The sequence below is a fragment of the Glossina fuscipes genome, unplaced genomic scaffold (assembly GCF_014805625.2).
Source record: "Glossina fuscipes isolate IAEA_lab_2018 unplaced genomic scaffold, Yale_Gfus_2 113, whole genome shotgun sequence".
NCBI lineage: Eukaryota > Metazoa > Arthropoda > Insecta > Diptera > Glossinidae > Glossina > Glossina fuscipes.
In genome coordinates, this window is record NW_023998456.1 from 2,334,461 (window position 1) to 2,356,507 (window position 22,047).

At 35.7% G+C, this 22,047-nt stretch overlaps 2 protein-coding genes across 2 annotated transcripts in view; one reads left to right on the plus strand and one right to left on the minus strand.

The window, feature by feature from the left end:
* Positions 1–22,047, plus strand: part of LOC119639826 (protein charlatan) — a 40,214-nt gene that overhangs the window by 2,550 nt on the left and 15,617 nt on the right. The window contains exons 2-3 of the mRNA XM_038037498.1: positions 17,418–17,746; positions 19,204–19,877. Of these exons, the coding sequence (XP_037893426.1) occupies positions 17,555–17,746; positions 19,204–19,877 (866 nt within the window). The 5' untranslated portion in view covers positions 17,418–17,554. The remainder of the gene's footprint in view (positions 1–17,417; positions 17,747–19,203; positions 19,878–22,047) is intronic.
* On the minus strand, positions 19,923–21,373 carry LOC119639805 (protein phosphatase 1 regulatory subunit 36-like). Its single transcript, XM_038037480.1, has one exon. It carries the CDS (start codon positions 21,333–21,335, stop codon positions 19,923–19,925), a length of 1,413 nt encoding a protein of 470 aa, XP_037893408.1. The 5' UTR covers positions 21,336–21,373.

Genomic DNA, 22,047 nt, shown 5'->3' on the forward strand with positions numbered 1-22,047 from the left:
TTTTTGTTTTAGTTGTTTGTTTGTGCAAAAAATCCCCTGACTTTAAAATTCATTTACGTTGTATAGCATGATGATGAGTGTGATCAGTGAACTAACTCTCTTTCAGTTGCTGTTGCTTTGTGTCGGTGTTTTAAGCTTTTATGTTCTCTCTTTCCCACATTACCCGCCCGTTAACATTGGCCCCTTCGCCGCGTTACTCTGCCATGTTTAGTGAATGATTGCGAACCCCTTTCTGTGAATTTCTTTTCTTTACGTTGTTTTTGCAATTTGTCTCGTGGTGTTAAAAGGAAAATGTTTAACGTGTTGATTCTATCGAATTTTTTTTTTTTTTTTTTTTTTTTTGCATCATGCTCAGCCAAGTTGCTTGCCTGCTAACCCGTCTGTTAGTTCGTACGTTTGTTCGCTCGTCTCTTATGAACGTATAAATATTCTTTGTTTACATTTGCTGAGTATGATAATGAAATAAAATATTGAAGAAACTATTTCGAAGCGTTGCTTTCTCGCGCTTTATAAACCAAGTAAAGTAAAAAAATTTGATAATAAGCTGACAAAAATTCAATAACAATTCATTTAATAAATTTATATATACTTCCAACTAAACAGGTACTGAGAAGAAATTAAAATGTAAGTAAATATCTGACGACAGATTGCTTCATTCATTCGCACAAACATTAATGTATATAAGACTGTTTTTATTATTATACCGACCACTGTAAGGTGAGGGTATATTTATTTTGTTTTTTTTTTTTTTTTCATAACGTATGTAATACCCAAAAGCAAGCTTCAGAGACCCTATAACGTATATATATTCGTGATCAGCGTGAAATTCTGAATGGATTTAGACTTGTCTGTCCGTCTGTGTGAGGCCGCATAAATGAAGACATCGACTTTAAGTTTGGTGAAAACATTGGGAGATTCGCACTCAAAAATCGGCCAAAACGGTCAGAGCAGAAGCCCGTAGTGGAGCATAAATCGAACGCAACTCCATTTTTCTTAACAAAAATTTGTGAGTTTTTGCTAGTTATTCAGAAATGATAAACGTTAGATATATGAAGTTTTCTATGCAATTAAATTAACCTTTTCTCATTTTCTTGGGCATTTATGCTTATGAATCGTAATGCAAAGAAGACAGACATGCTTCAGACAGAGTTAATTCTAAAATGAATGGGGTAGACACCACGATTACTTTTTTCTTAATAATACCTGCGATATGGGTATCAAATAAAAGAACTTGAGGAGTAGAATGTGCAAAGCCTAGTGGTGGATATGCGAGATTCGACCTCCGCCTTATAATAAAAAATAACTTTTTTATGAAAACTTTCTTTCCGTGCACCACTGTCCAAAAGTGACCTTTAGAATTAACTTTCTGCAGTTGATTCGAATGGGTTGGTGGAAACGAAAATTTGTCCTTTCCAATGCCATAATTGTGGCTTAACGATAGTAAGTGAGTAACACAGCATTCCAATGTTTTCCTTGGCTTTTTCTTGTAGACATGTCATGTTCCTGTCTTTATGCTATCCCCTTGCTGTCTTCCACTGGGGTCGGCAGTCAAGTCGCGTTGAGTTTGCGGCTGCCTACAGTGTCTGCGATTTTTTTTTGATTTCCAAATGAAAATTCATTCGATGAAAAACACGTTGCATCGAACAGTGCATTCAAAGAGGGAATAAATCAAAATATCATTGCGCAATGCACATATCTAATACAATTAATAGATAGATGTAATGACAATCTCCTAATCTTATTAATGACGGGAGTTCGAAAATGCTGGTAAAGGCAAATATAATTATTTTCCGTTCTCTTATAAACGCACAAAACAACACTGACGCAAAAGTTGGTAGAATTTAGTGCGCATTCGACGCAAACGGGTCCTTAGTCCAGCGGTATATAACGGGCTGTTTTGTTTTTAGGACTTTCAGTTAATTGTTATTGAGAAGGGGGTTATGAATTAAAAAGAGGAAGAAGACAATAGATGTAATGATACCATTTATGATATCATCCACCATATGAATTTTTTTCTTACAACTTGACGACTAAACTTTGTTTACCACTTCTAATAAGATAATGGTTCTATTCTAAGTCACAGCGAAACTTGCGACCTCCATCTGACTGCACCCCTATTCGTTTAACTGTGTTCTTGGAGAAATGTTACAAACATTGCAAAGTTATTTATAAAATTTCCCCTAACATGTCCATAATTCAAAGACGGGCTTGATCTTTTTTTCCATATATTCGCTTCAGGTGGATGTTCTGGCTAAATTATTTTTATTATCACATTGTCATCGCGTCAAATCCCTTCTAAATTTGACGAGTCGCATCTGGTGCATATGCATGCTCTTGGCATCCCATCCGTTTGACCGATAGTCGGCGGTTCCAACCTCGCCCTTGTCGATAATGAACTTAATAAAAAATAACTTTGCCTAAATGTCCGTAGAATAATGCCAAAAATCACTTTCAAAAAATGATCGTGACATGTGTCGAACTTTTCCAAGGTAGCACATACATAGAAATTATGAAATTGCTTACTAACATTGCGCACCGTCCTTTGCGTTTCCCAAATAGTATTCCTTCCAGGATGGTCTAAAATTACATATCCAGCTCTGAGAGAAGACTTTAGTATTCTCCAAAGTACGATTGTTGTGATCTACATCTTTTCTTGCATCCAGCAGGATCCAGGCCAATTTTCCTCATATCCGCTATTATTAATGATTGTTATAGAACAGCTTTACCGTAGCAAAATAAAAACCATTCAGTTATTTGTTCCCAAGTAACGTTTATTTTTCGGCAGTTGACGACTACAGCGATCCATTGAAACCACTCGAGGATTTTAATCCAAACACCCTTTCTATTGTAAAATATGAAAAATCAGATTTTTGCGTTTCATTATGAAATTCGAATCACATTTTTATTATACACAGTGAATGAATTTAAGGGCTTTCTGCGTATTTGACAAGATCATGTTCGTTTACATTGAAACTGAAAGACGGTTTGTGGATGATGAACATAAAGGTACAAATCATTAAATATTTCCCCCTCCCTTTGCAAAGAGTGGAACAAAAACGAAAAGGTATATATATATATAGTAAAAATATATGTGATTGTTTGTCATCATCATCAATAGCAACACCAACATCTTCTTGTATGTACGCAGAGGTTGCTTTTTTTATAAGCTAAACGAAGGCCATACAATGACAAAATTAATAATGAAGAAGGAGGTTATACATACCACCAGGCAGGCAGGCAGGCAGGCAGACAATCAATGCTATATAGAGAAACAGTTAGTGACTCAGTAAACCTACCTACCTACCTACCTATCTACCAGCCAAGACAAACAAAAACCAAGCCAAGTCAAGCCAGCCATTACTCTAAACAAAACAAAGTATTCAACTATAACTCTGTTAAGTTATCATATAGAATTTCCAAGAAACCACCTACATGTCAAATATATATGTAACACCACACCGTACCACACCACATCATGGCATGCCATGACGGGCATCATCGTAGTTTACTGTAACGCAACCATAACCAACCCATCATCCATCGTCATTTATAAATATATGCATCTACGTATAACGTACGTATATCGGTATAGAAATATTTAAGGCAAGCAAACGTACCACCATCACCACCGCCCGTTCATATTTTTGTGTTTTTTTTTTTTTCTCTCTCTCTTAATGGTAAGAATACACACGCACATATGTATAAATATGCGTGCGGGTGTGTGAGTGTGCTTGTGAACAATAATTTCACAAATTTGTTTCGTTTTTTTTTTTTTTCTTTTTCTCTCTTTGTAAAGAAGTAGAAAATTGAAAAACCCATGATATGTGGCGAGGGATCATGATCATTACACTAAAACAGAAATCGACAAACAAAAAAAAAGGTGCATGGGGAGTAAAAAAAAAAAAAGAATTTAAAAACGTCTTCATAGTATTCGCGTTAAAGATTTGAGCAGATACCCAACCCAACCCGACGAAAAAAATATTTGTTTTTTTTTTCTTCTGTAAAGTACAAATAAAAAAAGGCAGAGCAGCACCAGCAACAACGGAATAAAAATCAAAAAAATATACAAAAAGAAAAAAAAAAAGAACGTGTTTTTCATTACTGCGCAGACGCAAATGCAAACCCAACCAACAAAACGGCCGACCGACCGACGTCGTCATCGTTATTATCAACAACGGAAAGCAGTAAAAAAATATTCGGTCGTATAGACGTAAATGATGTTTTGTGGACACTATATAATAAACAATGTAGAGAGGATTTAATAGTTGTTGTTGCTGTAGTTGTTGATTATTTCATTTATGATCCATATACTCATACACGCAAATACATAGACAAATACATATACATATTTAACAAATGACGACGTTGTCCGACCCTCGCTCCTTCTCTCGTTTTCGAAAAAAATCCTGTTAATGTGAATGTGGGGTGGATGGTTGTCTTGACGATTGAATGCATGTGCGCGGCAATGGTGTAGTAGGTGTTGGTTTGTGTTTTTTTTTTTTTTTCTCAAAAAGGGTCTGTTGCTGTTATTGTTGTTGTTGTTGTTGTTGTTATTTCTTAACAATAAAGAAACTATTGAAAAGCAGGTAGAAGTCTTCGCAAGGTTTACTTGAAAACAGCTGCGGGGTGTAAAACAATCACCAAAACTCAAGCATATACAGAATAGTTTGCACAGGTCTTCAATCAGCCTGCTCAGGTAAACTTGAAAATTACTATACTTCGCTTCAATCTTTCTTGTCGCCGTTGTAACAGGAAATACGAAATTGCTATTACCGTTGAGATTGAACATTTGAGTCGTTTACGTCAGGCAGCAACTTATCTAAATCTATCCAGAAAAACAACCCTCATGCCAAAGACTTTTGCGATCATCACAAAGTGAAGCGTTACCTGCCAGGATTTGTCTGCTTGTCTCTCTGCCTACAAGCATCCACCCTATCAACGTACATGTATAGGAACTTATATACTAAGCAAGTTGGCGGTTTTTTTTTTTTTTTTTTTTTTTTTTTTTTTTGTTTTTATAGCAGGAAGTGCGTAATTTACTATGGCGTCGTTTTGTTAGTTTTGGTTCCTTTAAAGAAGAATTAAAGAATAAGCGAACATTAAAAAAATTGATATGCGAGTGGGTTGATTTGTATTCCATAAATTGGGCTTAATGTTTGATGTGTAGGAGGGCATAGATTTCGGTTAAAAAAGGTATCTGCTGTCCGGCTAGTATTCAGGAGGAGAAGAAAGGAAAGAGCGCTTTGCCTACTACATAGCTTACGGTGCCGCAATTGATAGTTAACCTTCCATTTCCTGAACTTTAGCAGAATTTTTTTTATTTTAGGATTCTTTTTTTCTCTGTGTCTGCACTTTATATGATACGCTTATAATGCACAAGATAGTATCTGAAAAATGTCATCTGACTTACTACTAATACATTGTAAGTATTGTTTACAAATTCGAAGAATCACGTACACAGTGGCCAGCCAGTCTTGCTGATCACTTCTTCTTTGTCAAAAGTTTCAACATTTTCTTTACACTGCATATATTACTAAGGGTTTGAAGGGTAAATCGATCAAATTTCAAATGCAAAAGACCTGATTACTTAAGATTGAGGTTAAGTTCAATCTTCGGGAGTATTTCCTTGTTTTTTTTATTTATGAAATTTCTATTGTGGGAGCCTCGGTTAATAGCCTAAGACCTATGTACTTCAGAAGCAAGAATTTGAAAGATTTAGGTAAATAAAGTCCAAAATTCAACTTGATCATAAATCGATATAGACAGAAAACATATTTTGGGATCTCTGCGATTTTCACGCCCGAGTAGCGAGTTGCAGACATATCTTTCTATAGCGAGAAAGTAAGGAAAGTAAATTTTAATTGTGTACCATCTTAGCTTAGTATTCTTCTTCTTGTTAGGATTCAATTGAAACTTTTTTAGTTTTATATTCACTTTCCCCTATTTTGTGGAGAATGGATAAGTTGGACAAACAAGCAGATAGTAATTCTATCAAGAAACTGCATAAGCTCTGGTAAGATTAGAGCTTAAATGTACAGGGGCCGTTGTGAAATTTCACTCCCTGCCGGAGCTATACACAAAAAAATTTTTACTTTGGCCTACCAGACTGGGCGAGTGGGTTAAGGAATTCGACTAACAACTCAATGGTCGTGGACTCAAATCTCAAATGGGGTAGAGTTTTAAATAAAGCCGATAACCCCAGATGCTAGTGCTTTAAATTAATTAAAAGAGCTTCTGATCCTTTTAGAAACTTTTTAGAAACCAACTTCCTCGACAAAGCGATAAATAGCTTTTTTTTTGTTTTAACGCATACTGTATGTATGTAAATGCCGTTAGGAGAGACATTTTAACAGATGAGAAGCCGTATTTGCCACTGTCTGCTTTCGTATTTAGCCGATCCTTGCGTACGTAAAGCATAACTAGTACAGCTTCGCTCCCATTAATAAATGCGAAATTTCAAAGACATCGCATAAGGTAGAGAATGTTATAAATTAAATATAAAAAAAAGCCCAGCAACCAAACTTACCTTTTAGGAATTCATACGAAATCACCCTTAAAATAAACCCCCAAAGGAATCTTTATAAAGCAGACGCAACAACACAAAGAAATAGGAGCAAACACTTGCTGTTTACCATTAAATCGGAATGCATTAGCACGATTGTATGGTTATTTATAAAAATGCAACTGGTACAGAGGCAACAGAATATTTATTAAGGCAGAGAGCAACAGCGTCTTTTGAATGAAAACCACCCTTAAAAAAATGTGGAGAATTCTTTTTTCTTTTTGGGTTCAGGACATATGTTGAGGTATTTTTTCCAAGTTTTACAAAGGAAGCAAACGCATATAAGTGAAACTAAAGGATAATGAGATTTAAAAAAAAAAATTTTTTTTTTTTTTCAAAAGACTTGAAACAGTTGTTTTTTGCTATAGGGGTATTTAGTCGGTCGGTTGGTAGATCGGTTGTCGTTGTTTGCTCGATTGGTTGTTTAGTTGGTTTTGTAGGCTGCTTTAATGTCTATCTAGTTAAAATTAAACCTGCATGACCACTTGACTACACAACAACATGTATATATGCACATATATGCATGAATATCTGTGAGTGTATACAAGTGACAAAGGATAAGGGTGCACCTGCACCTTATGCTGGATTTTTGTTCTTTATTATATAAATGCAATAAAATTATAAATGTTTTGCTTTTAAACGAATATGTGTGAAAGTTCATAAAAGACAATAACTTCGGACAAGTGTGCTTGACATTTAAAACGTAATTCATTTCAAATGGGTGACAATAGAGGAAGGCTCAGGATGTTTCGATGTGCTCTCCCGATTAATTTCTTTGGCCTTCTCTCTCTCTCTCTCTTCTTTTCTTTTCTTTTCTTTGGAGGTATATAGATGTACATATGTATGTATACATATAAATATGTATGTATACATTTTCGTACTCTCAAAACTTAAATATTGCTTTTCATCATTTTTACACAACAATGATATTCAGATACATATGGATCTTTACATAACTTGTATTATGTGTTGACGGCCCATGCACTACCTAAGGTTGAATTTAAAAGAAAATTTATTTAAAAAAGCTTAGGGTTAGCCGATTTAATTGGTAGCGAGACCCTCCTTCTTCGATGTTTTTTCGTAGCAGCGTTCAGCATTATGGATTCAAGTGTAAATGAATGGGCGCATCATATATCCGAATTTTCTTCGGATCAAGGAGAACTTTATCATAAAATCTGTAATAAAAACTCAAACCATCAATGGGCCTAATTGAATTTGTTTATTAACAACTGTTGTCTTTAAAGAAAGGCGTACTCGTTCTTCTTTTGATTAAAATTGTATATTATATATTCGGACAATAATATATGACTTAGTTACGGCAGGAAGTCACCAGCTAATCTACAGCACTTTGCCTACTACAATTCTTGATTATAAAAAGTCTTATTATTTGTAAGAAGCACCACATATTTTTAATATACTTGTATATATATATATATACAAATAAAATAATTACCACGACACTAATTACTCAGGAGATGCCCTATATACGAGTAGCACGGTGATGTTTGGAAAGAAATGGAAGCAGAGAGACAGGGATGGGCTGCAGCGAGAGAATTGTATGTCTGGAGGGTCTGTATCGACCGAGTAGTCGCCTTAGCTATGACAACATACCAATCATTTTCAAATTATGGTCTGCTGAAGGCAGAATCCGGATATGTTGACTTCTTAATTGTGCTTCTTAACTACTTGGCTATGCGAGGAGCTTCACAACATGGACCTACCTCACCTAATTTTGGTTTAATATACAATTTTCCATAGACTCTTGCCGAGGAAGATTAAAAATGCTCCTTTCAGTTCGTAAAATTGCATTTTTTTTAAAATAAAAACGACGCTGTCATCGATTTTGAGAGACTAAACAAGCAACAACAAGCAACTCACTTACCCAGCCGTGCATTTAATGCATTTGCAAGTTTTTCAAGCATTTCATTGACTTTATTATCTTCACTATAAAGTGTGATTGCATTAGAGTTATCTCAGAGTTTTAATGTTGTCTGTTATTTGCAAAGACACATCGTCTGAACCATAAATAATCTGCAAAAGAAGCGATTACACCACGTTCGTGAACTGCTGCGTTCGCCCGAATGTCTACTGGAGTTATAATTTGGGGAGGACGTTACGACCAAGCAATGCGATGCTTACGATTGCAAAGTGTATAACGCTTACATTTTAATTCAGTAAACATTTTTTTTTTTAATTTTTTTATTAAATAACAAGAATGCATGCGAGGAGTAAATATGAAAAGATGATGACCTAAGATGAATAATATATTCTTTGTATTTTTCTTTTGCTATGGCCTACAGGCTCTCTTCAGCGCATTTCGAATAAGAGAGGCAAGAAAAGCACGGTACGTACACTTGTGCTTGTGGTTGTTTTTTTGGGTTCAGATTCAGAAGAAAACAAAACATCACCTGCCGCCCATATATACATATACGACAAACAAAAAGCGACAAATATGTTTGCTAAAACATATTTGCTTACCTTCGTGTATATAAATATGCAAACACACACAGATATATAAATGGATACACATCGATTAATAATTCCCGGGACTGATATATAGATGTCTGCAACAAAATTGCTACAGTACTCTTTGAAAGTGCCGACCCTCAAACGGCATCTGTAATTTACTTTGATCATTTGCTTACGGGATGCAATGATTATAGTGGCTTTACTTTTGACATTTTCAGAAAAAAGAAAATTTTCAAATTTTTTACATTCATTGAACATAGCTTTGTGAAAGAAAAAGTGCCGTTTAAGGTCAGCTTTGCATTAAGACGTCTTATAGCGACCTTTCCCCGCAAAAAAATAGAATTTGTTAATGGTTTGATGATTTTAAGTGAGATCTTTCGAATCCCGATCGTGCAGAAGTGAGAAAGCAAAGGAAAAATTCTGAATTTTATTCTCGATAATCGAAAAGTGAAATTGCAAGGGATGGCTGACGTCCAAAAAATATCAAAAGACAGAATATTCACTACTTTGGCAGGAAAAGTTGTCTTCTAAATGGGTAACGAGTTTATTTCCAGTAGAACGAAAATATAAACGTCTTACTGATATGAAACACCAAAGGTAGGATTGTAGGAATTGAAGCACGTTTCTTCTAGAATTGGCCTGCAGCGACTATTGTCAGCTTACACATTTAAAAAAAAGGAAGACTTCAGGGAAACGAATTTGGGTCAAACGATGGGGTCTTTGCGAAGTCCAAGGCGCAGTTTCAGAGTCTTGACAAGTTCTTTCAGTCAAAAAGACAGCGAAAAGTTGAAAGAGCGTTATATCACTTTTAAAAAAGTATGTGTTGATGAATAAATTTTAAAAAAATTGTGTTTTTTGTTATGCGGTCCTAGAAATTAATGATCGATGTATTATACGAACCCTACCCTACCGTATCGTATGTCAAAAGTATTAAAAAAATTTCACATGTTTTGTACCCCACCTTGGTGTTTTTAAGACCACTTCTCTCTAATTCCAGTTTACGTTTTCTCACATTTTGAATCCATTACTACACCTACAACCCACGCATATCACAATATCACATATATTAATGCTCATATGTATGCATGTGTATACGTATGTATGCATATGTTATTTTAGATACGTTAAGTTTTGCATTGCTATTTCGCCGTGACGTTGGCTAATTTGCACTTAAGTTGTTTAACTTTGGCTAGACACTGAGTTTCAATATGACCACCAGCGCCACTACTACTACGACTAGTTTAGCATTCCGCGACTATGATAACGTCAACAAATAAAAATGTACATGAACACCCACCCAACAAATCGTATAAACTTCAATTATTAAGATGAGATAAAACGACTAAAATTAGAAATGAAGAAAAAAAAAAGGAAAAAAAAAAAACAGAATTTTCAAAATATTACGATAAGTACAAATAATTAGAAGTTATTACAACAAGTCTCTGCGCAACGACATAAACCATAAATTCACTAACTTGAGCGGACTGTGAATTAAGATAGACAACTTAGCTATAAGACACTAAGTGGGCCGCTCTTAATTATGATAACCATGTATAGGTTCGAGTGCTATCTTCATAAATGTAATTCATTAAAAGACTTTTTAGCAGACATTACCTATAACATTATTTGTAATAACTGTCTACATACCTTGCTTGCACTTTAACCCAATAACTAATATCTTTCTGCTCAGCAGCACTTCTGCTTGCACTTAGACGCTCTTAAAAATCATCTCTGCGACGTACAAGAACCAGACCGGACGAGGTTGTAATCTAGGGCATAACATCAGCTCGTCCGGTAAGAAAATTTCGATCGTCGGTATGTCTCCATAAGGTTTTGTGTACGAGTATTTCTTGAGTGCAACCCTCTGCGGAATGTTTGTTGCGGAAACAAGAGTTGTCTTTGAACAGCAAAATGATTAACATTGCGTGACATGGACTATCGTTATAGAGTCTACGTTGCTTCGCAAAATACTTTCATTATTCACATAACGACTTTTCAAAATAGGGCCTTATATTGGCTGTAGTCGAAAAAGTGGTGCGAACAGAACCATTTTCAATAAAGTTCGTCCTTGGGCCAAAACATGCGCGTGTCTTATCAAAATATCTCGAAAACTGCGACCTGTAGGTTGAGTACAGACCGACGACGGACGGACAGACTAGCTTAGATCGTTTTAAAAAATCGTGCTGAGGCGATTAGTATAATAAAAGGTGAGTATGTCCGCACAAACTTAATATGCCCTTGCAACACAACACAAGTGGTGTATGCTACACCCCAAACAAGAAAAGAGAAATCAAATACAGTAAAATATATAAAATAAATATTCATGTCGATTTTGTTCGTCCTATTTTAGCTTCCTTTCCACGCGTTACGTCAAATTCTCCATTCGCCATTTCGGTTAGCTCATACTACGCAATTGTTTCGGATTTTTTGGGCATAAAACATGGGGCAGCGAAGTTTGCTCCGAAATTGATCAATTTTGATCAAATTTGTTTGTAGATTTTTTTTTTTACCATAACCAACATTGTAATCACGGTTCAATCATCGTATACATCGGGCCTGGCCCTGTGCGACTTTTTCCCGTTTCCAAAATTTAAGAGAGTCATGGAAGGACGTAGTTTTGCGACGATTAAATAAATACTTTCGAAAAAACAAGTCACCCCTTCTTTGAATACACTTAGTATAGGGCATATTTAACCTCTTTCGAGACGAGTATTATATTTTGCTGATACGAAATATGTACAATATACTTAAGTTCAAGGGAGAAGTTTTTTTTTTACAATATTTTCATGTTTAGTAGTGAATAATTCGTTATTCATTTTTTTGTTTTATTTTATTAACGATAGCAATTATGGGTTTAAAAAAAGTTTAAACGTCATCGAATATGGCTAAGGGCGTCCAGATGTTAATGTGGTGGGAAATTCTCTTTAAGATGCCAAAGAAATGTGGTATTTGATGACGATTTTCAAGTGAAAGCCAATTCGACAAAAGGTTTCGATTACGCATTACGCGCATTGTACTAGTAATGCAATAACTAGATAAGCATACCCCCATCCTTCCCATCTATTCTTTATGGTGAAAGCAAATAAAATCCATCACAAAATAGCCGTTTTGTCGCTTGCATTGGTCTGCGGGATGAAGCACGCTTACCTTTCCAAATCTCTGGATAAATTTCTCTTATGTATTGTTAACGGGTGAATTCATCCGCTTCAACTGTCTCTTTTTTTTTCAAGTTTTTTATTTTTTTTGCAAAGTAGGTGTGAAAAGCACGTTTGGTTGAGTATGTTGTTGTTCAAGTCAATTACCCTAATCGTTTGGTAAATTTGTTAACCAACAGATTTTTTTCTTTTCTTTTTTTCTTCGAACAAACTCAAGTACAAGCGGTGGAAACGCACCCACTTTCAAAAAATGACGAGAAAAAAAAAAATGCTAATAACGCAAAAAAAAGCTTTGAAAACCTAAAACGATAGCCAGCCACCAAAACTCAATCGTCGCCATCATTATGGAAATGTTTAAATATAATGATTAGCGACAGTACAACAGCATCATTAGGATCACCGCGTCTTTACATATTAAACATCATCTGTTTAAAAATCTGAAAAGAGAAGAAGTGTGAGTGGGTCGAATATGGGCGCGTAAACTTTCATGACGAATAACAGCAAAAAGTAACGAAAAATATCAAGGCAGCCGCGCAGCGTTCATATTGGTTGGTCTTTTCAGACCTAAGAGACACACTCTGGCTTGATTTTGTTGATTTTAGAAACTTTTTTTTTTTCCACTATTTAAAACGAATTGGGTGCGTGGGGACCGTAGCAGTAGTAGTAGTAGTAGTAGTAGTAGTAGTAGTAGTAAGCGAGAAGGGAGGGTAAAAGTATAGAAAAAGCCAAGAACCGGTTAAAGAATCAACAATAAGCAGAAGCTTCATAAACTTTCTGGTTGCGATCGTCTTAGCGTTTTACAATTAAACAGTATATGTCTGCATGTATGTAACGTATTCAGGGTGACAGGCGACAAATAATAGGTGAAGTGTATATAGAAAAGTTTTATATGAGAAACACATGCACACACACACACACACACACACACACACACACCGATCCAAATTTGCATAAATTGTTGATGTTATTAAATACTCAGCGTTTGCTTGATGGTTTGTGTATTGGTCTCTTTGGGGTTATCTTAAGTGCTCAAAACTGACATAAAAAAAAAAAATAAATAATAATAATAATACTAAAAAAAGAATCGAAATATATAGCTAGCGGGTGTGTTATTAAATTTATTTTCAAATAAAAATGTACAACCCAAGTTAAAAGCGATATTAAACACATCTGCGTGTGCGTATACGTTCACGTCTAAGCCCACAATTCAAATAACCCACCCAACCCATAATTTTCCAACATAATGCTACATACATATATATATATATGTTATTTTTATTTATGCAAATGTATTTATGTGCATGTACAAGTGTATATATCTACGCGTATATATATTCGTGGACCACTGACCACACTTTGCATCGATGTCATTAAGTATAGTATAGTTGCATGACAGTGCCACAACAACCGCATTTTATATTAATGAAAGCCTTCAAGTCATAGGGTGGGCATATTCGTTTTGCATTTACTGTCCCACAGCAACAATAGTAAACAGACAACTTTATGTCGCCTCATGTTTCGTTTTTTCCTTCACTCTTTTTTTTCTCATTTCATTTCATAATTTGTTATATGCGTATGCGGTGAAAGGCCAAATTAATGTTATCGCTACACCAACCCACTTGCGTATGTATACACGATGGCATGATGAGCGTTATAAAGAGGCTTTAATTATGTTTATTAAATACAAAAAGAAAAAAAAAAAAAAGAAACAAAGGAAAAGGAAATAAAGTTTCTACAGATATTAAAACACTTACGAAACTTCAAGGCATGCGCCAATTCATCATATTTATGCGCTACATCACTTGCCGTATATGGTATATTAAGTTCCGTCTTTGCGAATATTTGACACCCAAAAAGCCTTGAGATACACCCTAGGTATCGATTCAGTATCATTTCAATCGTTTTGAGCTGATCTGTGAATACCTCTATCCGTCTGATGCCTTTTTTTTGATATTTTGATGAAATTTCTTGCATTGACGGTTAACGCGTTTAAAAAAAAAAGGAGCTTAAAAACGGGTTATGTGTGAAATAACATGTCGCGACAAGTGGCCTCCATGTACACATTCTTTTACCGATATATTCTGCCGGGTTTTTTGCATAGATGTGTCTGGATTTCGTTGATGCAGCTTTGAGTCTCTGAATTTTTTGGTTGAACAATAAAACGAGTGACTCCCACCTGTAGTGCTCAATATTTCCTAACTCTATTACCAAGTTTCTCTTTTTTTGCTTGCCAACTATTTACCATACGAATACCTGAAAATTCATATCTTGCTTAAATTGTGGCCCACTATGTATTTATTGTGCGACGGGGATCATTTATATTAGACCTCAAAGGAGAACATTTTCTTCTTCTGTTCCTTCCTTCGCATTGTAAACAATCTAAGATCTAAATAATAAATAGAAAAGTTAAGTTGTATTCAGTTGGCAACGTTACACAAATATATGTGAAAACTTCCAGATTTTTGAGAGGGATATTGTTTAGAGATTCCCAGGTGATGAAGTCCTAAAATTAATTCAGTCAATTGCATGTGCATTCAAGGGCAAGGAACGCGTACTTCCAAACTAAACGCTTACACATGCGAGCTAATAAAATTATATACATGCAAAAGGGGCGGAAGAATATACGGTCTCCAAGCTTTGTCAAGAAAAATAATAATTTTTATCGTGTTTATGATGAGACGCGTTTCCAGCGTGATACGCACCTTTGGCGTCAACTCGCAGATGTAAAGACGACGTTGTCGCTCTCTTGCATTCTTTCCACACGGAACTTCAGGAACTATCTACCAACAGTGCTCTTTCGAACCATGTCTGATGATTCCACTTTTAAGTAAAATATGCACCTCTTTTCGACCGCCATTGCGCTCCCATGTGGCTGGTTGCATACGAATAAAAAAAAAAACAAGTCCCAAGAAATTTGGGCAATAGGCCGTACCTAGATGCCGGGAAACGTGCTTTTATATAAAAGTGAAAAGTTTTTATTTATGGCTTGAGCGCAAGATTTTCTCCAACTAGAAACTGGGCAACCATCGAAGGCATTTTTAAACTCTTTTGTTGTGGGCTGTCAGTCCTAATTTATTTTTACTTACTGTGTTTCTGATGCTTATTACATATTTAAATGTATCTTTATACTAGAGTGGATACAAAGAATCGCCTTGAGACAAAGCTTTTAGAGCTGAAGTGATATCTTTGCTCTTTGTTTTCAAATAAACATTTTCTCAGTAAGCGATTTTCTAGGTGACCACCGTCTCACCACATCCCAGCGAATTTGCGGTTGTTAATTTGCTGAATAACAGAGGAAGAAGAAGAAGATATTAAGGATTTTTGATAGTAGAAGGACAGCAGTGATTTTGAAATTCAAATGGTGCAAAATATAAGCGAGAAAAGCTTTGCGCAAATGCGTATTAGTGGCCTGTTAGTGTTTATAACGAGAATGGTAAACACTGTTTGGAATCACGTTATTTTATTTAACCTAATTTTTCAGAAAACTACAGAAGAGAAAAAAAATGTTTTTCTTCATTTTTTCTACGGTCATTATTCCCATGAACTTGACTACTTGCCGTTTTTGCTGCTACTGCTGCTGCTGCTGCTGCTGTTGCTATTGCTGCTCTTTATCATAAATAACAAGTCGTCGAGTAGACAGAGCAAAAAGAAAAGAAAAAAACCCAAACAATAAACCTTATGAATGAAGCTTTTTTTTAGTCAAGCAACAACTGTTGCGTTTTTTCTATACTTTTTTCTTCTTTTTTTGCCATGGAATAAAAACAAAAAATAAACCACAAATAAATATGTGGTAAGGGCACCAAAATGTGTTTTCATACCTTGTAACAAACAGAAAAGTTTAACTTAGAGGAGAATTTTGCAAAAAAATAAAAATAAATAAATAAAATAAACAAAAACAAAAAGGAAGATATAAGTAAAACAAGTTTAAGCTTCAAAGTCTTCTTTTCGTAGCCTTAACGATAATAACGATGATGATTATGCTGATGAAAATGTTGATACCAACCATTATCCACCCACTTTAGTGTTATTAAAAGTGGAACAACAACAGTAGGCAACCGAGTGAATAAATGAAAAGAAGTAGAAGTTAAATGTTGAGCATAAGTACGAAGAAGTATTTCGCTGCATATGTTAATATTATAATATGCATGAGCTTTATGAGTGTGAGTATGAGTATGAGTATTGGATTTACAATGCAAGTTAGGAAAAGCGTCATTGGCTTTTTAAGGCGACACTCAGACACCCATTACTGGCGGGAATATCCCAAGCTCTTGAATCATAATTTCGATCATATGATTAGGAATTATTCGAATTAGGTCTATTACTTCTACTTCTTCTTCTGCGTGTCAGCAACTGAGCTGTGTTTAAGATTTACAGTTCTGCCGAAGTGTTTTCGTGGTTGTCTGTTCATATAAGAATTGGACAATATCTTAACGAATTCTACTATATATGGTGCAAGGTAGTCGGTTTAATGTAAATGATTGAAAAGATTTTCGCAAGTGTTATAGAATCGAGCTGAGAACCGTTCTTGTCGCTGGGATTTTCGGTGTGCGACACAGCTTCCGATAAAAGGCTGAATTAAGAAAAAGAATTTATAGACAGCATTAGAATCGCAATCTAATTTAACAAAATTTTGCTCGATTCTAAACAGAGCGGCAAAACACGTGCATTCCCCTTTTTGCAATAGGGTATTTAAGAAAAACGATACGTAAATCAAAACGAAGGCCTTTTGGCGGACGGCTAACAACTAAAGCTCTCGTCAACTGTTTTTTTTTTTTTTTTTTCTTTTTGCCTTAAAAATTAGCATAAACTTGTAAAGCCAACCAAGATTTCCTGTACATCTCGTGTGTCGTTAATAAGTAAGAAGTAAAAGGTAAAAAGGAAACTCTCTGCGTTTCTCTGGTGGGTGGCTATTAATAACCAAGACAAACATACCTAATATGAAATTCATTTCAATGCTTCCGTCCCTTTACTGTTCGTTATAGTTTCGTGTACATACAACCTTTCCTTGACCTTATCAAAACCCAAGCTTAGTTGTTAATAATATACTTGGAATAGTATATTAAACGCACACATGGCCATATAATTGATATATTGCGAAAAAAAAGAAGCAATGACGCCCCCTCTACATGCATACGTGCTATACACAGATGTGCTTTTTTTTATTTATTGAAGCGGATGTTTACCATTTGTTTCTTTATTTTATTTTCGTTTGTTTTTTTTTTTTTTTGCAGTTGTCGGTGGGGATTGATTATCAACGTGGAAACGCCGGCATCAATACTCGTATTCCTATCGCATTGAAACCCTTTGTGGTAAAACAAATTGACACAAACGCAACAACAGCACGAGCACTGTTTATGGTATTAATACCATGGCAACAGTAATACCACCGACCTCAAATGTTGAGGCCGCGTATGAAGATATGTTTAAAGAAATCACAAGAAAACTATATGGCGAAGAGACCGGAAATGGTTTGCACACGTTGGGCACTCCTGTTGCGCAGGTGGCAACTACAGGACCAACAGCAGCTCCAGACGGTGAACAACGTTCATTTACAAATTTGGTAAGAGGACGAGTGTTCCATATGACAAAAAAGTAAAACACAAGAGATTTCAGATTTTTGTACAAAGATTTCGGAGCTACCCAATGCCAACTATTATTTCCCTTGTTTCTAAGCAATTTTTACTTATAGATCTTTTTTCGTACTTTTCAAATCTCCATAAAATTGTCTAAAACAACCTTGAAATTTGTCTTGACATAATGATTTTAAATGTAATATATATATATATGCTCTTATAATCCGCAACTTTAACTAATAATGTATGTAATGGGAAATATGAGCCCCCTGTCAGCATGTTTCTTTTTTTTTTTTTATATATATTCACAGAAATGGTTTGGTTGAAATGTAATATATAATCTTTTTTATATAAATGTATCAAAAATATAAATTCATCTCCCCTTGTACGTCTCCTGAATAGTTTTATACAATTTCTATAGGCGTGGCATTCGATTTTATCCTATTTTCAAAAAAAAAAAGAATATTCTCTTTCCATATATATTCACAGAAATGGTTTGGTTGAAATGTAATATATAATCTTTTTTATATAAATGTATCAAAAATATAAATTCATCTCCCCTTGTACGTCTCCTGAATAGTTTTATACAATTTTTATAGGCGTGGCATTCGATTTTATCCTGATCTAAGTCCACTGACCGCAACCACCTCTTAATCATTTCGGCGGTTTTATTCGCTATAGTGGTAATTCCCTCCAAAGTTTTTGCCACGATAGTTCTCGCTATATCATCAGCAAAACTCATGACGGATGCTCCCTCTGGAAGAGGTAGTCTTAGGATATCGTCGCACATTACGTTCCATAATGTAGGGCCTAGGGCTGATTCCTGAGGTACCTCTCCAGTGATCAACCTTTCTCTGCACCCTTTATCCGAATCGTATCGAAGTGTTCGGCCAGTAAAATATCTACCCACTATATTTATAAGACACGGTCAGATTTTTAATGTCCAATTCTCCAACCTGTTCCTTTTATCGGTTCTGCTGCAATATTTGGTAGACACGCCTCGCTGAGTTACATTGAACCCTTAGTTCGGCTATCTTGTCTGCCCACCTGTATACTGACTCCTCGCTTTTATTGAGTAAACTTTACCGCACTAAGCCACGCGATCACAGTGCTCCGAACTATAGATGGACTGACGGATTCGTTTCTGCCTCAAATCCCATACGATTTCTCAGTTTGTAGACGATAACGAACGTAGTGTCAAAAGATAATAATGCCCTGCCCTTATGTAAACTTAAATTTGAAATCAACTACTTTTTCAAAGCACATTGAGCGAAATTGTGCGAATAGGATCACGGATATTTATGAAAAAAGATAGAAAATAATCGTAAACAACACTTTTTTTTTTAATGTATGCAAGGCGAATTTTCAGGAATTTCTTTTTACCTGTATGAACTCTATATCCATGGCTTAAGAAATAATAATTGAACTAATTTTCCCCTTCTAGCAAATTGATCGTTCAGTTCAGCCCACAATAGAATATGAACACAATGCTGGTAGTGGAGCCGGTGCGGCAACAGCTGCCGGTTCTACGGCTGCTACTGCTGTGACTGTCGTTCAGAATGCCGCTAACGTTATTATACAGCAACAACATCAGCCACAGCAACAACCACAACAAATACCTGAAGGTTCAGTGGTTGTCACAACTACAGGTGCTGCCGGTGGTGGAGCTGGTGGTGGTAATTTTAAATCGGAAGATCATCTTAGTACAGCTTTTGGCTTGGCCGCTTTAATGCAGCAAAATGGTTTTGCCACCACCACGGGCACAATTTTGAGTACACAAGTTATAAATAAGGTGATTACTACAGCGGCTGGTAATGGTAATAATGGCCAACAGCAACAACAACCGCAGCAGACACAAAATGTGACAGGTGGTGATCAACAACAGCAGCAGCAACAACAACAACAACAACAACAGTCATGGAATAATGAAGGTGCTCAAGATCAGCAACAGCAGCAAGCACAACTTCAACCTACCACACAAATTGTTCAATGGACAACTACACCAAGTGGTAAATTGCAAAGTTATACAACAACCACACAACCTCAGACTCAACCTCAACCTCAACCTCAAACACAACCACAGTCACAATTAACGACCACATCAACGTCCAAAGCAAAGTGAGTATGGTCATAAAAACATCAAGCAACTTCATGTCACAAAATTTATTTATTATCGGATAAAGGCATTTCTGCTTTAACTGATATCTCTTTTTGCCTCAGCTTCCTATGTTTCGCTTTATCGGCAAGGAATTTTTTGACAATTTCCTCCACTTCCGGTCCATAGGAAGTGTCGGCAAGTTCTTTCGAACATTTTGACCAAATATCTGTAAATGCACCTTTCGCCTTAAATTGCCTGATAAATTTATCTCTCATTTTCCACTTTCTAAGCATTTCGGGAGTCCAAAGTTCAATTTGGCATTTCACATTAAGATCGGGTTCGTAGGTTTCAGCGTAGATTCTTAATTTCTCTTCGTTCGAAGTCGGTATCTTCACATGCGGTTGCGTAAAAATGCCGTAAGGATCGTAAGTTTTCGAAAAATTATGCTTACGCACTTTGTGCCAATCAAGTTTCAAAAGTGTACTATAAAGATGCTTGGGATGCCCCAATATCCCAAAACTGATACCATTGAGAACTAGCTGGGCAACATCTACAAGAAATTCCATTTCAATTTGCCTTATCCTAAGATCAGTACCTTTATATTTTTGCTTTCCTATCGACAAAATTGGTAAATTATGTTGGCTAACATTGTTTAGCTCCTGAATTAAAGGTGAACATTGAATGCGATAATTGCTTCGTTTATAGTTCGGACCATACAACATCTGGCCTTCCGGTTTATTGAATTTTAATCTTGGATAACGTGTCAGTTTAAAATGTTCCGAACGAAACAAACGATTCATTTCCATATCAATGACGTCATAAGCACGTCGATGCATCGTTATCCAAACGACTTGAGTGCAAAATGCCAAAAGTGATTCATGAAAATACTTATCATACACGGTCTTTGATATGTTCACAATGGGTCTAAGATGATAGAATTTTTTTACATCACCTTCGCCCAAAATAATGCGACTATATTCTCGAGCCAATAGCAAGCGATATTGTTGCAAGTGAGCTGAATATACGCGTCGAATATCTATATCCTCAATGCCTAATATTTGAGCATCGTCTGCGGCCTCCACATCTCTTTCAATTAATATAAATTCCACTATTTTTAGATAATATTCAAAATACATAATGAGAGCCTTCAGAAGTCCATTCGCTGTTTCAGTGTTAATGAAATCAATTAAACTTGCAGTCATTAATGTTGCTGGTGCCAAAAATGCGACCACATTCTTAACATCTTGTATTAAAATCGAATCGGAATCGTATGTATTAGAGGGTCTCTGGAATTCTTGCCGAAAAAGATGTTCGTCCGCTTCGTCAAAAGTAGTTGAAAACTTGAAATTGTTCGTGATCATGAAAGTTTCCTTTTTCGCATGTGGCAAAGCCCCTTTTCGGCTGTCACATTCAATGCTTTCCTTTTCTCTGTTCGAAGACCAATGGCCCCTAACTTGTATTGGGGTGATATTCGACATACAAAGGCAAATTATTTTCTTTGGCGGTAAAAGCAATTTATAACGGACACGGGCTTCTTTTTTCTAAAACTCAAATAACTCTTCAAAAAACGTGGCATAAAAATTACAAAAAAAAAAAAAAAAATTAAAAATTTAAATACACGAACTATACTAAGTTCAATTGATTCTCGTATGCCTGCTCGTGAGATACTAAAATATGTTTTGATTAAACTTTAAAAAGTTGACTTAGCAATAACATACAGGTAAACCTCGTATGGCACGATACATTTATAACAGAGATTCGAAAAGTGTGGGCAATCGCGACACAGTTCGAGAACACGCTTTTAAAGTGTGAAGACAAAGAAAATCGTGATTTCAAAGTCTTAATGTTAATGGTAGCAACAATGGGATCGTACACAAAACGTTAAAACTGCCTAAAGGTGATGGTAACACGTGCATTACTAACCTCTTGCTCCAATTGTTAGATCTAAATTAATTTCATGAAGTTGAATATTAGTTGGATTTTCGCCTGATACCGAATTACTGGAGGTGCATTTTCTATAAGACCTTCGTATGAAGAAAAAAAACCAACCGAAGCTACTTTTGTGTAACGCTTATATCTAAAAATCATTACTAGGTGTCTGAATATCGAACTATGGATTTTGTTAATTTCAAGGCCAGTCGCAAGTGCCTCTTGAAAAGAATCGGCGATGGTAGAGACGGCCGCACATGT